This window comes from Serinus canaria, chromosome 1 (assembly GCF_022539315.1).
Source record: "Serinus canaria isolate serCan28SL12 chromosome 1, serCan2020, whole genome shotgun sequence".
In the NCBI taxonomy this organism is placed as follows: domain Eukaryota; kingdom Metazoa; phylum Chordata; class Aves; order Passeriformes; family Fringillidae; genus Serinus; species Serinus canaria.
In genome coordinates, this window is record NC_066313.1 from 80,882,893 (window position 1) to 80,904,762 (window position 21,870).

Here is a 21,870-nt window from a genome sequence, read left to right on the forward strand (position 1 = left end):
TGTCTGAGTCGCTGTCCTTAAACCACCTGACATGAATCAAGTGACAAACTCAAGGCAGCATCTGAAAAAAAGTGCAAAAGCAAAGCTGCCTACAAAAAGATCCTTTCTGATTTAAGTGTAGTCACTCAAAGGATTTAGACAAGATTTCCTTCTTCTTCCTCTTTTTCTTGAATATAATCAGCTAGTGGAATTATGTCCTCTTCTGCTGGGGTGGTTCTGTGGAAGTTTGATGTCTTAGATCAAAGGAAACTGGAGGTGTAGAATTAGCTAATATTTTAAAAATAAATATCAATAGAACTTTTTAATTATTGTAAGAAGTTGTTTCACTTAGAATTTATTATAGAGTCGTAGAGTAGTGATCTTTTCCTTTCTGTGTCACAGTCCCCCCCATGTCTATTAATCTCAAAACTCACTCTCACTGTTAAGTTCCTTCTAAGGCAATTGGATGATTAGAGGACAATTTTGGGGATATTATGAAATATTTAAGCCATCCTTTCTCTCTATAGTGACCGAAAAAAAAAATTGTTCTGCTATCAAACTGCCTAAAGGTTCATCTTGAGGGTGGTGGGGCGGTGGTATATGCAGATGTGACAAAATAATATCTTTGAAGGCAAAAATGTCACATGAATATAGAGGAATCTGAAAAGCTTACAGGATCATGAGTGAAGTGTTTCAGTGGCTGCTGAGGGGAAAAGAAAGGTGTGGAGATGGAGACTGAGGGTGATGCACAGCTCTTAACTGCCCATGAGAATGGACAGGCAGTACCTTAGGTCTGTTTCATCTGGTTAAAATCACCATGTCACAAGGAATGAAGAAGCTAAAAATAGAGCCTTATCCCAGTTGAGGGTGGCACTTCTTCAGCAGCTTATGACAGGGACCATGGCTCTGAAACTCAGTATGAGGAAAAGCAAGCAAGCAGGATTAATGTAGGTTCCCTTCCAAATGAACCCCAGAGCAAGCAGACCTTACTGCAAGGAAGGGTTACTCAATGTGGAAGAATATAAGAGAAATTTTAATAATCTTCACTGTGCACAAGGCCTACAAAAGAAGAAGGGAAAGACTAAGAAGTTGCCAGAATAGCTGCAAAGAGGGATTGCTCAAAGTTGCCACTAAAAAAAATACCTGCACAATAATTAATTAAGCTTCAAAATGTCCCTCTGAGGTAGGTAAGTATTATTAAACTAGAATATACAGAATTAATTAAGGTTTGAATGGAAAAGAAAGGGCAGGAAAAAAAGAAAAAAAGCTGAACAAATTAATGCTAGCCGAAGGGGTAAGGAGAATAAGACTCCTACAGACAGAATCAAGGAAGAAACATATCGTAGGAAGAAAACATTCCCATTAATAATGAAGCCATTATTGGAACTGATTGCCAATGCTTTCTTCATTATTGGAACTGATTGCCAATGGCTCCCTAAGGGAGGGCAAAGATGCCAGACTCTGTGCAGGAGCAGGAGGAGGAAAGGACTTTACCTCCTTGCTTAACTTATCTTTTCTTTTCTGCTGCCCCTGTGCCAGGCAATCACCTCATTTTCAGACTTTCTTTGGGAAGTGTCTAAAGGAAGGCTGTAGAGATGCAGACTCAGGACACCTGCCCAATGTCTCTGGGACTCTCTCCTTTAGTGTCAAAACCCACCCTATAGAACAATATTAAAATTTTTCATGGAGTTTCATGGATGCTGCCAATCTAATTCTATTAGCTATTGCCAAGAGAATTGCCACACCCAAATCCCTTTGAATTCCAATGATAAGCTATTTCATCAAGCCTGGAAGTCCAAGCACCACCATTAAAAATAAAAAAAAACCTTAAACCCAAATCCTGTGTTGGATTTTCTTGGTAAAAGGTGACAGTGTAACAGTCACTATCACTTAATATTGTGAAGAAGAAAACACTAAAAAGACTACTTAGTATGATGCTTCTAAACAAATGTGCTGGATCTAGCTGTGATGGAGTTCTTTTTATTCATAGCAGCCTGTAGGTGCTGTGTTTTACATTTGTGACTAGAGCGGTGTTGATAATTTACTATTAAGAAGCTGTGCTTGCTTAGTACAGGGGTTTTCCTTGTACACTGCTTCTCCCACAAGAAGGCTGGGGGTTGTCAAGAGCTGTGAAATCTGAGGTCTAAATAAAACAGTGGACAAGTACCTGTTGAAGATGGCCATCTGGCTAATAGCCATGAAGAAATAGCAGAGGCATTCAAGAGGAATGCATTTTTTGCCTCAGTCTTCAACAATACTGATAGATATTGGGCTGTTAGACTCATGGACCTCAGTCAGAGGTGAATGTTCAGAAGTCCATGGAACATGTCCATTCAGAAGCTGAATGTTCAGGAGTCCATGGAACATGATGAGATTCATCGCAGAGTACTGAAGAAGCCAGCAGAGGTTATGGCGGAACCCTTCTTGATCAAGGTCAAGGTCCTGGGAACCTGAGAAGGTCCCTGCTGGCTGGCAGCTTGGCAATGTTACTCCAGTTTAGAGAAAGAGCATGAAGAAAGAGCCAGAGAAACACAGACCTGTTAGTCTAACCTCAGATCATGGAAAAAATATAGAAAAGATTATACTGGGTACTGTTGAAGGGCATTTAAAGAGCAATGCAATCATCAGGCACAGCCAACAGAGGCTCACAGTGGGAAAGTTTTGTTTAACTAATTTGATATCCTGTGATAAAGTCACCCTACTCATGGATGAAGGGAAGGTAGTGGATGTAGTTTTTCTGGATCCTAGGAAGGCTTTTGATACTGTTCCTCACAGCATGGACAACCTGTCCAGCTGTGGGATGAGCAGGTTCACAGAGCACTGGGTGAACACCTGGCTGAAGGACAGAGCCCAGAGGGCTGCAGTGAATGGCAGCTGGTCACCAGCTGCCTCTGGCTTTCTCCAGTTTAGAGAAAAGGAGGCTGAGAGGAGACCTCAGTTTTTCTACGGCTTCCTGAGAATCGGAAGTAGAAGGTGAGGAGCTGACCTCTATTCCTAGAGATGCAATAGCAGGACATGGTTCAAAACTGTACCAGGGGAGCTTAGACTGCATATTAGGAAGTGTTTCATTACTGAGACAGTGGTCAAACACTGGTACAGGCCTCCTAGAAAAGTTATTGGTGCCCCAAGCCCATCAGTGTTTAAGAAGCATTTGGACAATGCCCTAAATAACTTTTTGTCAGCCCTGAAACAGTCAGGTGTTTGGATTGGGTGTCCATAATAGGTCCCTCCCAACAGATGTATTCTAGTCTAGTCTACTTTTTTCCCTTAGAAATTGTCCTAAAGCCAAAATATTCTTATGAGTATGTTTGCAGCTCAGAGTTGTTTTACACACCTGTGCAAACCAATAGCAGCTCATTTTTTGCAAGCAGTTTGCTGCAAATGCTCATTTAGGGAATTTATTATTCACAAATCATGTTTTGATGTTTGTAATCAGTCACCTACTTATGCACTCAGATGCCACAATGATAATTAGGAAGATATTGTTTCTTTTCCCCAAATGGATGACCTAACATGAATAGAAAGAAGTGGTGCCTCAGCAAATCACTGGGGCTCATTATTCTCTCAGGGAACATGTGAAGAAACTGAGAAAAACAAAGGTACTCTGAGGAAAGTAGAATTGTATGTTTGTTGGGTTTTCATATTTTTCTGCATTCTCAAATAAATTAAAACAATATTTGAAAGTTTTTAAATTTCAAGAAATATGTAAGAGCTGTTCAGATTAGTTTCAACTATGCAATATGGGTTTTTTTTATTCCATTCTTATTATAATCATGGAAAGTGTCAGCTGGGGTTTGGCTGTATAAGTGCAACTTTCCAAAATATCCAGGCAACTCTAACACTTCTTCTGATTGCCTGAAATTTCTATGGGGAAAGAAAATGTGTGATATATTTTCTTTATTTTTTCATTTTAAAACGTTAATACCCTTGTAGGTAAAAAAAATTGTGAAGATAAGTCTTGATTATTGATATCAGAATAGTTGTACTAGAGGTCCTATAGCTTGTACTGTCAGGTCTTTACAAATCTGCAGAACCCTAAAAGACAAATTATTTTGCCTTTGTATCGGATATATAGGATGAAGAGGAAGAGCAATAACATCTGGTTTTGGAGCTGTTTAGTTTTTGGTCTAAAGGAGTGAAGAAGTTGATTTTTTGTTCTAATAAATTAAATCTTTTTGTTAATTAAATAAAATGTAGATATTGCTTTCTGTTTTCCAAAAGATTGTTCAACCCCCAAGGAAGATAGCACTCCTAACCACAAAACAGAGACATTTTTTTAAAGAGTCTAAAAATCCTCTTTTAACATCTGTATTCTTTTTGGAGTTTCTATTTTATTTAAGAAAATGCATCAATAACTCAGTCCTTGTTTATGCTGATTTTTCACAGCATTAGTTAGGAGTTGCAAGTTGTAAATACCCTTCATAGACTTTATTGTAACACAGGGAAGCACACACTTGAGACGTAGACAAGCAAAAAGACTTTATTCTCAAATAATAAGGGCCCCTGTACAAGAAACCCATGTGGTGTAGTTATGATCTTTATTTCAGGGGACAATCTTCATAAGGTATTCCTGGTTTACTGAGGTCTGATTTTGAAAGAAGAAAAGGATGCTCCTTTTAGAAGTGGAGAGGTAAGAATTGATGTGTTATCAGGGCCATAAGCCATGTCATAAAAGCTGAATTTCTTCCATTCATTCCTCAGAAAACTTCCAGTTTCAGCATCTATGAAGTTATTTCTGGAAAATACTTTTTTGCATTTATATACTAAAGATTTCAAAGAAAAAAACAAACACTGGAAAATATTCTACGGAAGATGTTGGTTACTTTGGTCTAGCTGATGTTTCCAGGAAAGAATGCAAATTGTGGCTGTATCTTAAAAACTGGATATTAGCAGTCTGTCTTTGAAAATTCTAGCTGCAAATCTTTGTACAATTCTGTCAATGTTTGCCTAACACCCTTATAATTTCAATAATGGTGTGTCTTAGGTGCAGTACATAAGGGTCCTCTAGAGTGCTGCAGCTGATTCTTAACAAGTCTTTTAAGAAAAAGACCTTCATAATAGCTGCAGTAATATTCATATTAGTGTAGAAATATTTATGCAGCTATTTTTAGTTTTATTACATGCAGAAACCTAAAATTACTTTTAGAAATTCTGTTAAGAAAAAGAAATCTTCAGTGACTTCTCAGTTTCTATAGTGACTTTTTGAGCTTAATTAAGCTGCAAATAATTTTTTTTAAACTAGCTAGCTCATGTAGAACAAATCTGCTTTGACATTTAAACCAGAATTCCAGTTCTTATTAAACTCTGAAACTAAAATGATGTAACAGGAAACAACCTGGTTAAAATAGCTAATAGAAAGAGGTAAAACTAACTTTGAAAATATTTCTGAGGTTTTCTGCCTCCTTGGAAAAGGCAGTTGGAGTAGGCTGTATGCTCTTGACATTCGGCACATCCAGAATATTTGAGCCAAACCCAGGAAAGCGGTGAGCCAGAGGAAGCATAAGGAAGAGCATATCCCCATCAGATCCAGTACATGTTCCTCTTTCTATGAAATCATAAAGAAAACTGAAGGAAATTATCTTAATTGCCCAAGCAATGATTTCTGGGCCTCCCCACAACAGGATTAGTCTATTTATTTTTCTGACAAGCAATCACTGGGCAACTTAGACAGAAAAAGGTGAGCAGTAGGAGAATTAACTATTAGTGGTGCTTCTGCAGTGTGATGATGGCACTGAAAAGCTTTCAGAAAAATTAAGGTGTGAATTTTAACAGAGATGTATTGTATTTATTTTTGTTTGACAGCTTTAATGGACCACAATGATATTTAAATTTTAAATTCTTACAGTGTTCATTTATCCAGTGTGTCCAACTGGACAGAGTGAAGAATAAAGGATTGTAATAGAAACACAATGAGTTTTCATTTGATTTTAGTATGTTACATATATGTGAATGTCAGTCTCAAGGTAGCTCTGAACAGATCTAATCTTAGTGTCTGATTTAAACTGTCTCTTTCCTTTCTGTTCTAGAGGAAATTTGTGTAGGTATCTTTCCACTCTAAAAGTCTTAGAAGAGCAGAAGCCAATGTGTTCATTTTGGAAGAAGTCCACGGGCTGCCTTTTGCAATATTTCTACCCTGCTCCTCTTCTATAGACAAATAAAAATTATGTTAAATTTTTAGGCTCTTTATCACTTTAATCTAATTTCCTTTTGTTTGTAGCCTTGATTAAATGTGGTAATTCCTATCTATGCTTCTAAAATGAGTTTTCTGAAGTATTTTGTGAACTGTGTGCTGACATCCCACAGACACAGTCATGCACCACAGATTTGGAAACAAAACTAAACAATGTCCAGGTTTCCAAGTGAGCTTTATATAAAATTTACCATTACATAAAAGTATAGTTTGTAGAGAAAAGAAAAAAAGGTCAAAAACTATGTAAAAATTAGTGAGCAGTGTTGCACAGTCATCAATAACTTTATTTTTTTCCCAGCTATAATTGCTTTAGCTATCTCTAATAAAATAAGAGTTCTCCACAGAGATACTCAGAGACTGGTGTGTGAACACAGTTACCATAAATTTTGCATGTGTCAATTTATTTTATTTGAGTAGGTTACATATTGTGTCCTTATTTTCCTTTCTTACCTCTCTAACATCAATATAATAGGGTGTAAATTCAGTCAGATCCCAGGTAATAATGGATGGAACACAATAAAATAAACAGAAGGGAAAATAAATAAAGCAAATGCCCAGATGATGCTATGGCAAACAAAAGACACAGGGCTGATCCATAACTTCTCAAGAAATATAATTTAGAAACTAAATGGAAAATAATGTCTTTTGGATTCTCCCATGCCAAGGACATATAGATATAGTCAACTCAAAATTAGGGCTACTGTAATTGGGAATGAAAAAATGGAAGCTGGGCCAAAGAGATCATGAGCAAGACATAAGTTTTCACAAATGTAGTCTTGTATTCTTTTGCTACTCCATTTCATTTAACCTGCCAATAAATCAATGTATCCTGGATGACTGAAATGGTCGGGGGTGTTGCTTTTAATCACTGCTCATCAATCTGCCTGTGTAACACCAGGAAAGATAACCAAAGTTCAGCTCTGGGTAGAGCACAGTGCTTGATGGCTGGATAACTCGAGCACTAAAGGAAGCAGAGAGTTAGAGCAAATCAACAGAAAACAATAAGGGGGGACATACCTTAGAATAGATAGGAATTACCACGTTTAATCAAGAGGGGTGTATTTCCACCCCTCTTCAGGGCTACTCTTCTAAAACAGACATTAAAGAAAAGTTTTCTCCACTAAAACCCCAACCCCAGGATCCTTTGCAAGAATAAGCACCTGCCATTATTCTCTGATAGCAGAGACAAGACCACTTTTCTTTCTTTTCTGAAGTAAGCTAGGAGCTGCTTTAGTGCGAGACAGCTTGAACTGCCTTCTCAGCTAAGCGGTTTCAGCCATTCTTGACTTCCATTCATTCATTCATGTTTTTACTCCTAAAACAAAGCTCTACCTAGACAAAAGATTCTGGGATGTTCCTCCCAAAGCTCACCTATCTGCTCTTAGGAATGGATGACTAGCAGGTGGGTCAACAGAGGGCTAGTGGAAATGCCTGAAATGTGGACCCCACTTCCAACTGTTCAACTGAAGATCCATTGTCTCAAAACCTGGCTTGGTCAGCGACAGGTCTGTATTCTCTTAGGGTCCAAACTGCATCTAATTCACACCTCAAAGTCTCTGTAGAGGGGACAGGCTGGATGGATGAGTTGCAGCCAGTGGTATGAAGTTCAATAAGGTAAATGCCAAGTCCTTTATTTCGATGACAACAATGCCACACATCACTAAAGGCTGAGGGAAGAGTAGCTGGAAAGCAGCACAGCAGAAAAGGACCTGGAAGTTCAACAGCTGTTGAACATGAGCCATTGTGTGCCCAGGTGGCCAAGAAGACCATTGGCATCCTGGCCTGCATCAGCAGTAGTGTGACCAGCAGAACCAGGGCAGTGGCCATCCTGCAGTGACCATTGTCACTGGTGAGGCCATGCCTTGTGTGCTGTGTCCAATCCTGGCCTCTCACTGCAAGAAAGACATTGAGGTGCTGGAGCAAGTCCAGAGAAGAACAACAAAGATGAAGGTTCTAGAGCGTGAGTTCTATGAGGAGAGGCTGAGGGAGCTGGGGATGTTTAACCCTGAGGAAAGGAGGCTCAGGGGTGACCTTAGTGCTCTCTAGAACCACCTGAAAGGAGGCTGTAGCCAGGCGGAGGTCAACCTCTTCTCCCAACCAGCAACAGGACAAGAGGAAATGGCCTCAAGCTGCCAAAGAGGAGGTTTAGGTTAAACATCAGGAAGTGTTTATTCACTGAAAGGTTTGCTAAACTTTGGAATGGAATGCCAGGGAAGTGGTGGAGTCACCATCCCTGGAAGTGTTCAACAAATGACTGAACTTGTCATTTAGTGCTATTGTTTAGTTGGTCTGGTGGTATTTAGACAGAGGTTGAACTCGATGATCTTAGGGTTCTTTTCCAACCTTACCAATTCAATTCAATTCTAAAACACCAGTCTGGTGAGGACTGTCCCTTCCAGAACATCTGTTAAGCAGATATATATATAGTATATTTATTAAAATACTGCATGGAAGTGAGGAGTAGTCAGGACTTGTGAGCTGAGCAGGAATATCTCTGTTCACATGAAAGTAATTCAAACAAATAGCTGCTGCTGTTCTATTATTCACAAGCATTGAGTTAAACTGGTGTCTGGCCAATAGTGTGAAAATAGCTGTAGTCTTCAGTGTGCTGTCTCATATACAAAAAATGTACATATACCAAGTGAATTTATTTAAATGCATTGGTCTCCATTTTTAGGCATTGCTATCACTATTTCATGACAGCCATTTGTCACAAATAATTTAGCAGATGAGTATGTGTTCTCTCAGCCCTAACTGTAAAGGACACATTAAGATCTTGGTAATAGCCTATGTGCCACAATTTTTGGGAACAAATCCATGCCTATGCCATATTATATTAAACAGTGTTCCATTAATAGTGTTATATAATTAGTCACACCAACTCTCATAATAAGTTACTACAGTCGTAACAGTAGAAATAGTTATAGAAAGGAGCCTTTCCTGACTTAGGAACATATTTTGGTGCAGACAAAATGGTTAACTCCTAATTTGGACACCAGAATCATATATTCGTTCTTATAAGCTGTCACATCTGGGAACAGTAAGCAAAAATTAACTGTTTCCTTAAAATATTGCCATAATTTAGAAAACTAGAAACTGGGAAAATAAAATTTTTAGAAAGAAATGCTACAAGAGGTCAGTAAACTACCTATCTAGGGAAACTTCGAAAGATTTTAAAAATGTTCCTTTTTCCACAAGTGGACAGAAAATATTTTAAAGTCCGTACCCAAACAAATAAAGAAATGGAGAATTGTTAATAAAAGTCACCAAGATGCTCATTCAGAGAGATTTGAACTTGCTTCTTGCATGTGGGAGGTAAAATCCCTTAAAGGTTGCTGTGAGGAAGTGCCTAACTTTCTTGAGCTTCTGAAGGTGAGGAACATTTCCTGACAAAAGTTCATCTGAAATAGTTACACATTCATTCAAAATCTTGACCAAGTTGCTCAGCAATTCCCAAACAAAAGAAGGCCTTGTTCAAGCTGAGCCTAAATCCCTGAGTACAGTAGAAAAGCACCATTTACTGCTGAGATGCAAAAAAGCATGTAAAATCTCAGTGACTTATCCTGATGAAGATGACAGCATTAACAAAGAAAAACACACTGTATTATACACCATTGCCACCTTATTCTTCAGATGTTAAAAAGTTAGTAAGACTACTAGGAAAAGGGAATCTACAACTATTAAGGAGATTTGGGTTTATTTTCACTAATATTTCTTAATCTTCTTCCAGTGTTTTGCTTGCAGGTCAGTAGGGCATTAGTGAAAACCAGTTAATGCTTCCATTCTATAGCAGCATTGATAGACCCAGAAAAATGCAGATTTCTGTTAGAGAGTGACAGCATGTGGAGGCTAGCAATGTCCTCAAAGAATTGGTGAGGTAAATGAAGAGTGAGAAATGGATGGCAACAAATTCCAGACCTATGTCATATGTTTGTGCCACAGTGATCGCCAGTCATCCTTTCATTTCCAATCCAGCATTGATCTCCCTGAAATTTTCCCTGAAAATATTTAGGCATAAAGTACTGGGGTTTATTATAAATTTATGTTTCTGTTTAACTAAACATGTTAATTCAGGAAATGTACAGAAATTTTTCAGAATTCTAAGTTTCCTGTGCTTGCTACAATAAAATAGCAGTATCCAGAGGGCGAGGCTAATCCTGGGATACTGTTGTATATCACCTGTATATGTAAATCTATGTATTATATAAAGCCAAATGTGAATATTTTTTCCTGTCATTTTGATGTCTTAAAGATTGCTCCTAGGCAATTTGGCAGCTCTTATTTGACTTCAGCAACATTTTAACCATATCAAGGCTAATCTGAGAGAGGAACCTGGGCAAAAGTAGTGGGATATAAACCTCTATCCAATTTGGTTTGGAGACCACTAGTGTTTATAGAAAACTAGTTTTTCTTATTTGTTTCTTTGTCTCGGTTTTTTTGGAAAATGAAAAGAAGAAGCCCCAATAATATTAAATTGCACTAGAAGGAGTCTGAATTTTCAGATCAGATATTGCATCATGGTGGTTGCTTCTTTAGTAAATAAATAACAGTATTCATGTAGACTCATTATTTTCTGAAATACTTGCACTGTGGCATCATGAAAAAAAAGGGGAAACCCAACTGAGAAGTAGAGGCTCATGATATGTCTGTACTCTCTCAGCTGTTCTTTCTCTAATGCCTGCCCTAAGAAAAGAGGTTCTTTCATTCCTATCTTCACTTGTAGATGTTCAATATTTAGTGACAATATAATGAACATCATACATTACAGTGTAGCAGCCACGTATGGTGCTGGAGAGCTCGGCTGAGGTTTGTTCCCCAAGGACTTTGACTGACCACTCTGCTAGCACTAACAAATGGTGGCATATTTGTGTGACTGGGATTTAAGTCCTTGTGGGGCTGATCTAAGAAAAGTAAACTAATTTTTAATAGGTGACCTAAGTTACATTTGAATTCAGTCCTCCAGAAAAGTAAATACTAGAAGATTAAAATGCACCAGATTTTAGTCTGTAAGGTGGGTTCTCAATGACTGACTGGTAATCAAAATCTAATTAGTCTGTTTACTGAGCTTAGCATGTTTCATTTTGTTTGTTAAATCATGAAATTATATCTCAGATATTCTGCACTCCTGCAGCATGCCTTTTGAGCTCAGTACTGCTGTAGTTTGAGTAACCGTTCTCGCTAGACTTTGCTTAATAGACCTTATATTTTATGTTTTGAATGAACAACTCATACAGGGTTGAGCCAAGGGCTTAATCACTCTTAATACAATAAAGCAGCACTTTAAAATATTATTAACCTCATCTGTCTAGATTTGGAACTAATAGACCATTGTGTGTGTATTGTCTTTATCCCTGCCAGTTATGTACATATTTATTAATCCACTCTTCCAGAGGAAAAATTTCTAAAGGAAAACCAACAGTAACCTTCAAGTGAGCGGGCACAGGTTAGAAGGGCACTAATTAAATGTCAGACTTGACAGATTAAAATTATGAAATTTAAAATCACCGTGGAGCTCTTTGTCATTGTCAAATTAGGAGTCAGTGTGATGAGGAGCATGGAAGTGAATGGTTTAATGGATTGAATGGGAATGTGGCTTAGCAGCAGCCTTTTCTTGAATTCAGATCAGCCTGTAGTTCAGATCAAAGGCTGCTAGTTCAATTTCACATTCAAAAAGAGTTGTAGCTTACCTGCATCAGTAATAGATGTGTATATATGTCTGCAGGCTTAAGGGAAAAAAAATGGAAAAAAATTGAAGACAAATACTTTTCATGAAAAATAATTTTTGGAGATGATGTATGTATTTCGATTAGAATAGTAACATCATTTTTTCTATTATTTGGTTATGTTATGTTTGATGAGATTTTAAAGTCAAAGTGTTCATGAACTGCTCATTATTTTCATTAGAAAGGAACTTTTCTGCTTGGAAAAGTGAAAGATGGGGAATGCTTAGTGCTGGATAGGATAGGTTAAATGAAAGAAGACCAAATTCAAGTGAGCAGGCCACATCCTGACAATACTTGTACTAACAGACATTGGCAAAATGCTGCTGATTTCAACAGCATTTACACCATGAATTATATTCAATAAAATGGAAAAGGGAGCAAATAAAATGTCATGGATCAAAACACTGATTAGACATACGTTTGCTTTATGGAGAAATACACTTAAATTGTTGATATTGTTAGAAGTTTCATCTGCACACACACATATATATGCACAGATGTACATGCCTAAATATTTATATATGCAAAAATGTATGCAATGTCTTAGAGACCTCAGTCATAGAAAATCCAGTGATCTGACTCATGTAAATTAAATCAGTAATGTATGAAATTAAAATATTTCCCCTTATTTGGTCATTATTCCTATGTCCATAAAATTTGCAATAATCCTTGACTCTTTTCTTAAACAAATTAGAAAATTAGAAAATTATTACATTGCCATTCTGAAAAAACTTCCAATGCAGGAACTTTTCATTCAAACATGGTTTTAAATTATATAGGAGATACTGTACAACAGCAACTGAAATCAATAAGATTGGTTTTTAAACAGGATTTGGTAGTTATTTAAACTAGTAAGTAGTCTTTTAGACCATTGGGAATCTTTCTATTGAATTCAAAAGATGTTGGATCAAAGCTGAGTTCTTTAATCAATATATCTAAATTTACATTACAAAAAGCATCAATAAAAAATGTCAAGCCGTTAATCGCATTCATAATATTTGTGTTTTTTCTTGAGACAAGCAATACATTATGAGAAAATTATGCCAGGTAACTCTTGTCCCATGATCCAGTTTCATCCAGGCTGTTTAGGACATCTGACAGAACTGGCATCTACCATTCAAATGTTGATTTGTGGTAAGATGTCTTCAGCATACTGTAAACCCCACAATCAGGGCATCTACCTCCTACAAGAATGTGCACATGCATTGAACAGGGAGACAAGACTGAATGTGAGTCTACAAAAGCATTTCTGGGGAACTGTGCCTGATACCTTCATGTGAGATGATTCAAATGCAATCCCATCAGATCTCAGATAAATGGCTAATCTGCCATGATCACTGACATCCCAGGCAGACACAGCAGTTCTTCAGCCATCACTCTGAGAAAATTTCCTTAATTCACAAGCTTTATCCAGGATTCTAATCTTGCCTGACCATGGTCAAAGAGACAAAAAGAGCCACATCACAACCTTTCAATATTCTTAGCAAAAAGAGGAGTGTGGGACAGTTACACAGCATCAAAAAAAAAAAATCTAGAAAAAAAAAGAAAGACATCTACTAGTGCCATCAAGAACAAAATGAGATGCCTTACATATTTCACCTACTGCAGTGATATCACTCCACAGAAGATGTTTTGGAAATAATAGTATATCTCACCAAGCATTAAAGGACTAAAATTACTGTAGGAAAAAAGTGCATGTACTATTTCTTCCCCATCCTGAATTTACAGAATCCATGTGAACCAAGCACATGAATTTCTAACTACAACGCAAACAGAAATTCCCAGAAAAGGGGAGGAAAAATAATTTAGGCTAATCTGAATTAGACAGTCTGGAAAACTGCTCTTGGATTTTATGAGTGATAACACAAAGGCCCAAAATAGTGCTATGATTTGATAATAAAAAGAACTATAAACAAACCAAACAAAACAAAATTAAATTAAACCAGGTTAAACTAAAACAGAATCTAGTGGAAGACCTGGTAAACTCCCTTTGTGTGGCTTCCACCACTGACCCTTAAACTGTACATTCTTTCAGTTGCAAAGTCACTTGGAAACAAATGTGTTGAGGGAGGAAGCAGTCACTAAGCATAGGCACCCAAGAAAACCTTTTCAAAGCAAGAGATAAACAACTTCTAAAAAACCATATTCAAGCAGTTCATCTCAGGAACAAGGAACTCTGTTGAGGTTCTACATAAGTATTCCAATCTCTTTAACCATCTGAGTTGACCCACGTTAACAGTTTTCTTAGAGGTGTCAAAGGATATTGAATTTTTCTATAAAACGTTAGTCAGCATCGTCACTTTTTGGCATGGGAACAAGTATGACATGAGTGAAAGAACAAAGAAGAAAGCAAGTGACAACTGAGAAATCACTTAGTTCTGTCATGGATTCTAATAACTGCTCAGAAAATTAGCAAGTATTTGTGTTTCTGCATGAGCAAATGACCATTGCCAATACTGGCCATTAATTTTCTGGTAGCCACTGACTATCTTCACTTTAAACTTCAATGAGAATTTCTTCTCTTGCAAGAAATGGTTTCAAGTTTTGCAAAGAAAGCAGATACTTCCACGTTTAAGTACATTTATATCCACATGAAGTTCATAAAAATACCAGTCATTCTAAAGAGGTTATGAGCCAAATAAGTGACATTTATAAAAGGCCTTTTCCTCATTTTTTCTCTTTTATGAGCACTTCCTAAATTATTTAAAAAATGCCAGTGATTCCTCTCGAGTTCAAAACTTTAATTTGCCAGATTCATACATTATTTATCCATTCCAAAATATCACAGTTTCATACATTTCCAGTACATTATCTTATCAAGGGGTGCAAGTCACTTAGAAGACAAAACCTTTAGTGGCACTTTATTTTAAAAGGAGCTGATTAATCCCTCCCTGAGAAAAGCCCTCTAAATTGTACGGCTGCATATGAGCAGCCCCAATCATAGCAGATCTTACCAGGAAGCTCAGAGAAGATGCAGGTGTGCCCAGCCAGTGCAGGTGATGTCTGCTCCTGTGGGACAGCTTGGTGAATTATCTCTTTTTCTGGAGTTCCCCCAGGAAGAACCAAGCCATTGCATGGTCCTTTACTCAGACCCACAACAAGGGGAGGTGCAAGCTTGCACCTGGGGTCTGGTCAGTGCAGGTCAGGCTGCTGGGCTGGTCTGTGCAGCTCCACCCAGGCAGATAAACCCAAAGCCACTCACCCTGGGTGCCATGTTCTGCAACTGTTTTGACAATATTGGCAATTTTGCATAGTGTTAAAACCTCCTTTATTTTTCAGGATTTTGTCCTTACTCTACAGATTCCCACACTGGAATCCATTTTATTTGTTACCAGTCTTTAAGTTTAGGGGTCAAAGAACACTGGTTTCTGGGTTTGCTTGGCCACTTGAGAGTTGCATGGACCTATCTCTCTTTATGCACTTCATCTGTAAAAGTACTTGACATGACCCTGTTGGGCCAGGGAAGAAACACAGACCTGTGAAATTACTCTGCGTGGCAGACCACAAGGTCATTAACCCAACCAATGTCTTTCAGGTGGTTAGAAGGAGAAAAGGACCACAAAAAGAGGCATCCAATGTGCAAAAATACACCCAGGAAATAGGTTGCAAAAATGCATATAGTCATCCCTTGTGACTTACACACAAATTTCTTGTGGTTGTTGGGTAATGCAGAAAGATATAATTTGGTGAACAACAGAGCTAACAGAGTCAAGATTCCTGCAGATTTGCGAAACAACAGATCTATTAGTTGGCTATAAAGGCTGACTGGAGCTTTTCCTACAGCTGGAATATTCACAATATTACTCTTTTGCTCAGAGTCTGATGTCTAAGAACTGAGTTTTTTCTCTAAGTGGTGCCTCTGGAAAGATTTTTCTCCTGTATATAGCTATTTTATTCAAACTTTGAGGAAATTAATACCTCTCAGATCTTTTCCCTTCTGCCAGCTAGGAGTGAAATTGGCTAGAGCTTCCAAAGTTGTCATTAAGGAGACACACATATAAAGAAAGAGAGGCACACTATAATTGCATAAACTGCTGTATGAAAGAGACCAAATATCATAATCATGGCCCAGAATGGATAGAAGGTTTTCTTCCCAGTAAATAGAGGATAAGGTTGAAGGAATATGTTTGTCATGCAAAATTACCCTTTCAGGACATACACACATGGTGAGGTGCAGAACCAGCTGGGTTCCATGCCTTCACCAGCCATATCAATAAAGCATAGCAGTGTTAGTCCTTAGTCCTTTTGGCATGCAGCAAGTGCATCCTGCCAATTACATTTGGCAGCTGCCACTGGATTCAGCCTTGATAAAGAATAACAGACAACCTGACTCAGGGAATTGCTGGTGGGACCCGGTGACGTTTCCTTTAGGTGATCTGAGTGAAGCAGGTACACAGTTTGCTTTTGTGCCAGCTCACAAAGTGGGGAACAACCCCTAGCACCTGTGCAACATGCAGATCATGAGCTATTCAAGTACAGTTCTCAGTTCTGGGTAATATTACACAGCCAGCAGCAGGGTTGTGCTGGCGTTGAGGCTGCTAGGGACATTTTCAAGCTGTGAAAACAGGTGTGTCTGTGGGAGCTGCACAGCAAATTTACTTTGTACTGCAATAGAACACTGGGAACTTGCAGGGAGACTCTTTCTACCAGTATCAGAACTATCAGGGAGATCAGGAGGTAACTAGTATGTGATCTAGTTTCTCTCTAGCTTGTGAAGCGTTTTGAAGGAAAAGTATAGGATCCTTAATTGGTACTCTCACAGGTAGTAGTAGTCCCACAAAAGTCTTTGGGCACCAATTGGCGCCAATTACATGAATGGAAGTTAATTATTTTAATTCAAAAGTTTAGAAAGTAGGGACAAGCAGCAGTGACGAGTGTTGGCGGTCACTCTTTTCAGCCACCCTGAAAATGATTAGCATTTCTAGCAAGCTGCTTGCTCTCCCTCACATACTGTAGGGAAGGTCATTGAGACTAGCTTGTAAATGCTACAACAGTCTGTTCAAGCAAACACAACCTGCAGCAAAATGTGGATTGTCACATGAATTCCTGCTTGGCAGAAGCCAGGAGCTGCTCTATGGAAAAGCAGTGGCAAGAGCTTTACAAATAGTAACATCCAGCACTGCTGGACCCAAAAGAGAATGCTTGCCCAAATGAAAGCATAAGGCTGGAAGGAAACACCTGGGTCACCAAGTGTCCCCTGAGATCTCAGATAGTGCATTGCATAATCACTTGCATATATGGATTGAGTTCCCCCTACTCCCAACAGAGACTTTTCCTGAAATTGAATGTTTCACAATAATGCGTGCAAGTGCTGAACAATCAGATACTAAAACTGTTGGCTTAAGAGTCTGTATTAAAGCATGATGATGAAGAGGTCAAGTAAGATTTGTTATCATGATTTTTAAACTGTCATTCAGATGGTTTCTAATTTAGGACAAAAAATGATTGAATAGGAAATCTGCCATAAATTTAAGGTAATTGCTCTCACTACGTCGGAAAAATCTAGCAGCAGATTGTTGTAAACCCTTAAAAATCAAAGAGGTAGAGATACAGCCACAAAAACAATCTGTAAATTTGTAATCTTATATTCTTAAGGAGCCATTTATCACTACAGGAAAAGAGATGTTGCTCACTAAAACAGGCAAATTAATCAGACAGCATTAATTCTAGTACTGTAGCTGTTAATGCAGATTAATCTGTAAAACCACACTTCTGGTTATGGGGTACAGTATTTTTCCCTTTTTTAGGAGCTAATTTGCTGGTTTCAATAGACACTACGTATTCAACCATAAACAAGGTGAAACAGATCCAGCGAGTGTCAGTGACGTCTGGTAAATATTATTACATTAGAAAAGGAAGTGGAGCTAGCTGAAATGTTTTCCAAAGTTTAAAAATACAAGATAGCACTTTCCAAGCAGTACCAAATAAACTTGGAGCTTAGAACCTGATGAAAGTTAATTGGAATTCACATGTCTGTCTCTTTTTGGCAGAAACGAAAGTAAAATTGCACAAATTAATCCCTTACCACCATTTACCTCAGAAACTTGAATATTTTTTAAATGTCATACCATTGTGAATGATTCAGTATTTAGAAAATGGAGAAAAAAAAGAAAAATGAAGTCAATATTACAAGATGTGTTTATACAGTCCATTCTCTGTGTCTGATATACACCAAACATGAGAACCATTTCTTCCATCTATCATTCTTATAAATTAAGATATGGTATTTCATCTGCAAAATGAATTGCAATTTCAGTCTGGATTCCAAGGCCCAAATGTGACCAAAAAAAAACAGTAGCTAGACTTACTAGCAGGCCTGGTGAATCATGCTGCTTAAGTGGTGGTTGTACGAAATTGTATATTACTTTTATCCATCCATTCATCTGATCTGTGTATAAATAAAGCCATGTAATCTCTTTAAATAGATCTTTGTAGTGGATTGCTTTACAGAAGCCCTAGAAAAAATGATGAAAAAATGGTACATATGAAAACAAGACTGTCTTTACTCATGTGCTCCCTTAACAACATTATAAAACACTATAAAAATCCAGAAAGCAGTGTGAAATAATTTATCCTGTCTTCTTTGAGAGTGATGTGATGTTTGGACACTATTTTCAGCGACAGCAAGCCAGGACATTTTCGTATCGTGAGTCTAATCCCTGTAATTAATTACTCGGGTGTTTTATTATTGCCTTGATCTAACTGAATGTCTTTAAGGAGATAAAAATTCTGTGGTTCAATTAATAATATACAGAGACACAGATGATATGGAATGCGCCTCATCTTAGTTCCATCAGTCTAGAAATCTAAAATTTAGATTAATTGTACTAACTAGTCATCCAGGCTCCACTCTAATGAATGGAAACAGCAGATCTTCCAAAGATGGTGATTGCTACCTATTTCAGAGAGGGTCAGTTGTTTCAGTTGTTCCTGCTTCCAGTTGCCTCCTTCAGCCTCATGTCCTGATGCAGCCATGGATGCAGGTAAGGAGAGTGTTACCTCCCTGGGAAGTCATGTCAGGCTGGTACAAGGTGGCTTGCCTAGGGCACAAGTAGCAGGTGAGTGAGAAAGGAATGAGGGAGCATGAGCCCCAGCCAGGTGCTGCTCAGGGGAGCAAGCTGGTCACCCCACAGCAGAGAGGGAGACTGGACACATGAAGAGGAGTGTGTCCATGCTCAAGGTGTTCCCAGGGTGCTCCTAGGGTAGGTGTGAGATTCACCTAAATGAGGAGCTGATCTGAAAATATTTGTTGTTTAGCTTCAAACTACAGATTCTTAAATTTAGGTGTCCACTCACAGGTCACTGTGTGTGAGCTCCCTTTATAGCACAAGGGGCCTATAGGATCTTTAGACCTAGGTTTAGTTGCTTAAAACTAGGTAGGTAATTAGTGCTGGCTGAACTCTCCTGGATTATCAAAACAGATGTAATAGATATAAGACAGGGAGATGTGATCTTACACCCTTCTGGACCAGCAAGTAGCAGTCAGCTGGGGTAAACTGGGGCATCCCAGCTGCCACCAGATAATTGTTTGTGGACATATGAATGAAATGCTAAAGCTTCATGAGTTAAAATGCACACTTAGGAACATGTTTCCATTGTAGACACCAATATGTGAAGACAGATCCTCATCTGAGCTCTGAATCTCATTCTGAGGGCCCTGTGCAAAAATCTCATACACCTTCAAGCACCTCAAATGTCCTGGGCACCCATGGGCAGGTAACTGAACAGAGTTTTCTGTGTCTGATTGCAGAGATTTTTATCCCAGGAGTATTGGTGAGATTTGAGGCACACCTCTGGAAAAGGTTATAAACAGTGGAGACTACATGGGCATGGCAGTTCTGTTTGAGAAACTTGTGTTGCCAGCACTTTGCAAAATGTAATTACATCATATCCATATGCTTTAGCAGAGAATCAGGGGACCACTACTGTGCTCTGAAGGACAGTCTTACATCTTTAATCGTTCTGAGATGTCGGCTTTAATGACCTGTCTTCTAACCAAGGATGCTCTGATGCTGCATTTCACACATAAAACCCGAGCCTACAAATTCATTCAACTGGCTTTAATTTGAAATATGGACATTAGCAGTTGTACAAATTGTTACAGGCTTATCATTTTTATGATGTGGCTGTTGGTATGGCCAATATTTTTTTTTGCTTCATCACCTACACTTAAATCTTCCTTGCCTTTGGATGCTGTGCATGTGCAGTGTGTAATAAAGAAACTGAATTACCTCTCACCCCTGGAGAAGGTGATGCCTGCGAATCTGCACAGTGGCTATTGGCAGGCAGCACACATGATTTGCATTGTAGCTGCCTGCACCCTGCTTGACCTACATATGAATACTGCAATTCACCTAATCCCTCTTGCTTGCCCAAACAGCTCCAATATAAAAAAGTATGATAATTGCTGCTGCTACCTGTCACAGGCATAGCATCATACCATAATGCTCATGAGAGTTTGTGCAAAATGGTGATCAACTGGCAAGAAAATTAAAGAGTTAATAAAATAAGAACCATGATTTTTCACTATCTGAAGATGTAAGAAATAAAGGAGAGATTTTTCTTTTGGCAATAAATCAGCTCCCACCCTCCTTTTGTTTGTTATTACAGTCATGGTTCAAAGCCCTCTACAAAAACAAGGTCCCACTTTATTATAGGACAGTCAGGTTCAGAGCACAGCTTGCAATAAAGAAATTAGCAAACCAGAAGCTGCAATTCTGTAAAAACACTCAAAAACGAAGAGGATTTAAAGTGACAAGATCCAATTAAATTTAATTACCCAAGCTGTATTTTCATTTTAACTGACACTTTTTATTAAGGAGCCACATGCACTAAAGCTAGAAACCTGGGCCAAATTGCATCCCAGTAATACAGTTATCTTATGCAAAATTCTTAGTATCTAATTTTCTAAAATGAAATTAGAGACATGGGGTTTGTAAAAGGTTCTCTTTGTCTGATACTATAAGATGCTGTTTGCAATGTACCTACACTACTGTATATCTATGCTACAGTAACACCTGATGTACCTAATAAAACTTATTATTGTGTAAGAGTTTTAGTACACCTTTATTATTTTTCAATATGGAAGTATTCACTATAAACCAGGGATTTAACCATGTCAGTATAAATCAGAGATTAAACAGCAAGGTTAACAACTTCAGATCTAAAACTCTTGAAAACTGAAGCATAAAGTCTGTGACTTTGACAAAGGAAAATTATTTTTTAATCTTTTAGTTTTAGGCTTAAACAGGCCTATAAATCTGGAGTAAATTATTATTTTGCCATCATCTTTTTTGTCCCCATGGTAGAAAAGATCAAAGAAGCGCTGCAGAGAACAAACTACTGCAAGACACTTAGTTGTTTCCATGCTTCTGATTTTAAAAAATGTGTAGCAAAAATTTAGAAAAAAACAAATTGAAAAGCAGCTGATGACTTATTAAACTAATAAGAAAACAAGAGAAGGGACACATCTATTTAAGAAGGTCAAGCCAGTGGGAACAGTCTACCTTGAGGCCTTTAGCATGAGGCTTTAACAAACACGTGAGATTGCACAGTGGTCCTTCCCTCCCAAGGGCCGAGCAGGATGTGCCAACGCCTTTGGGGGCCGCGAGTGGAAATATCACTGGTGTCAGCACCTCAGTGCCACTGTCATGCCCACAGGCAGCCCTCACAAGGAGCAGCATTAACACTCCCCCAGGAGCAGGGGAAATGTGGGAGCACACTCTGCTCCTCTCCCTTTCCTTGGCTGGGTCATCATTCCCCTGTGAGAGTGAGCGTGGCTGCTCTGCTCCACAGGAGAGCGGCGCTGCTGTGCTGCCTCCAGACATTCCCGAGGAGAGGAGAGGAGAGGAGAGGAGAGGAGAGGAGAGGAGAGGAGAGGGAGAGGAGAGGAGAGGAGAGGAGAGGCGAGGACGGAGAGGAGAGGAGAGGAGAGGCGAGGAGAGTGAGAGGAGAGGAGAGGCGAGAGTCTGCAGCGGC

At 38.5% G+C, this 21,870-nt stretch overlaps 1 protein-coding gene across 1 annotated transcript in view; it reads left to right on the forward strand.

Annotated features, from left to right (window-relative positions):
- Window positions 1-21,870, forward strand: part of LOC127059869 (trichohyalin-like) — a gene marked incomplete at both ends in the record, with an annotated part of 310,239 nt that overhangs the window by 96,814 nt on the left and 191,555 nt on the right. The window contains 1 exon segment of the mRNA XM_050977641.1: window positions 21,727-21,858. Within this exon segment, the coding sequence (XP_050833598.1) occupies window positions 21,727-21,858 (132 nt within the window).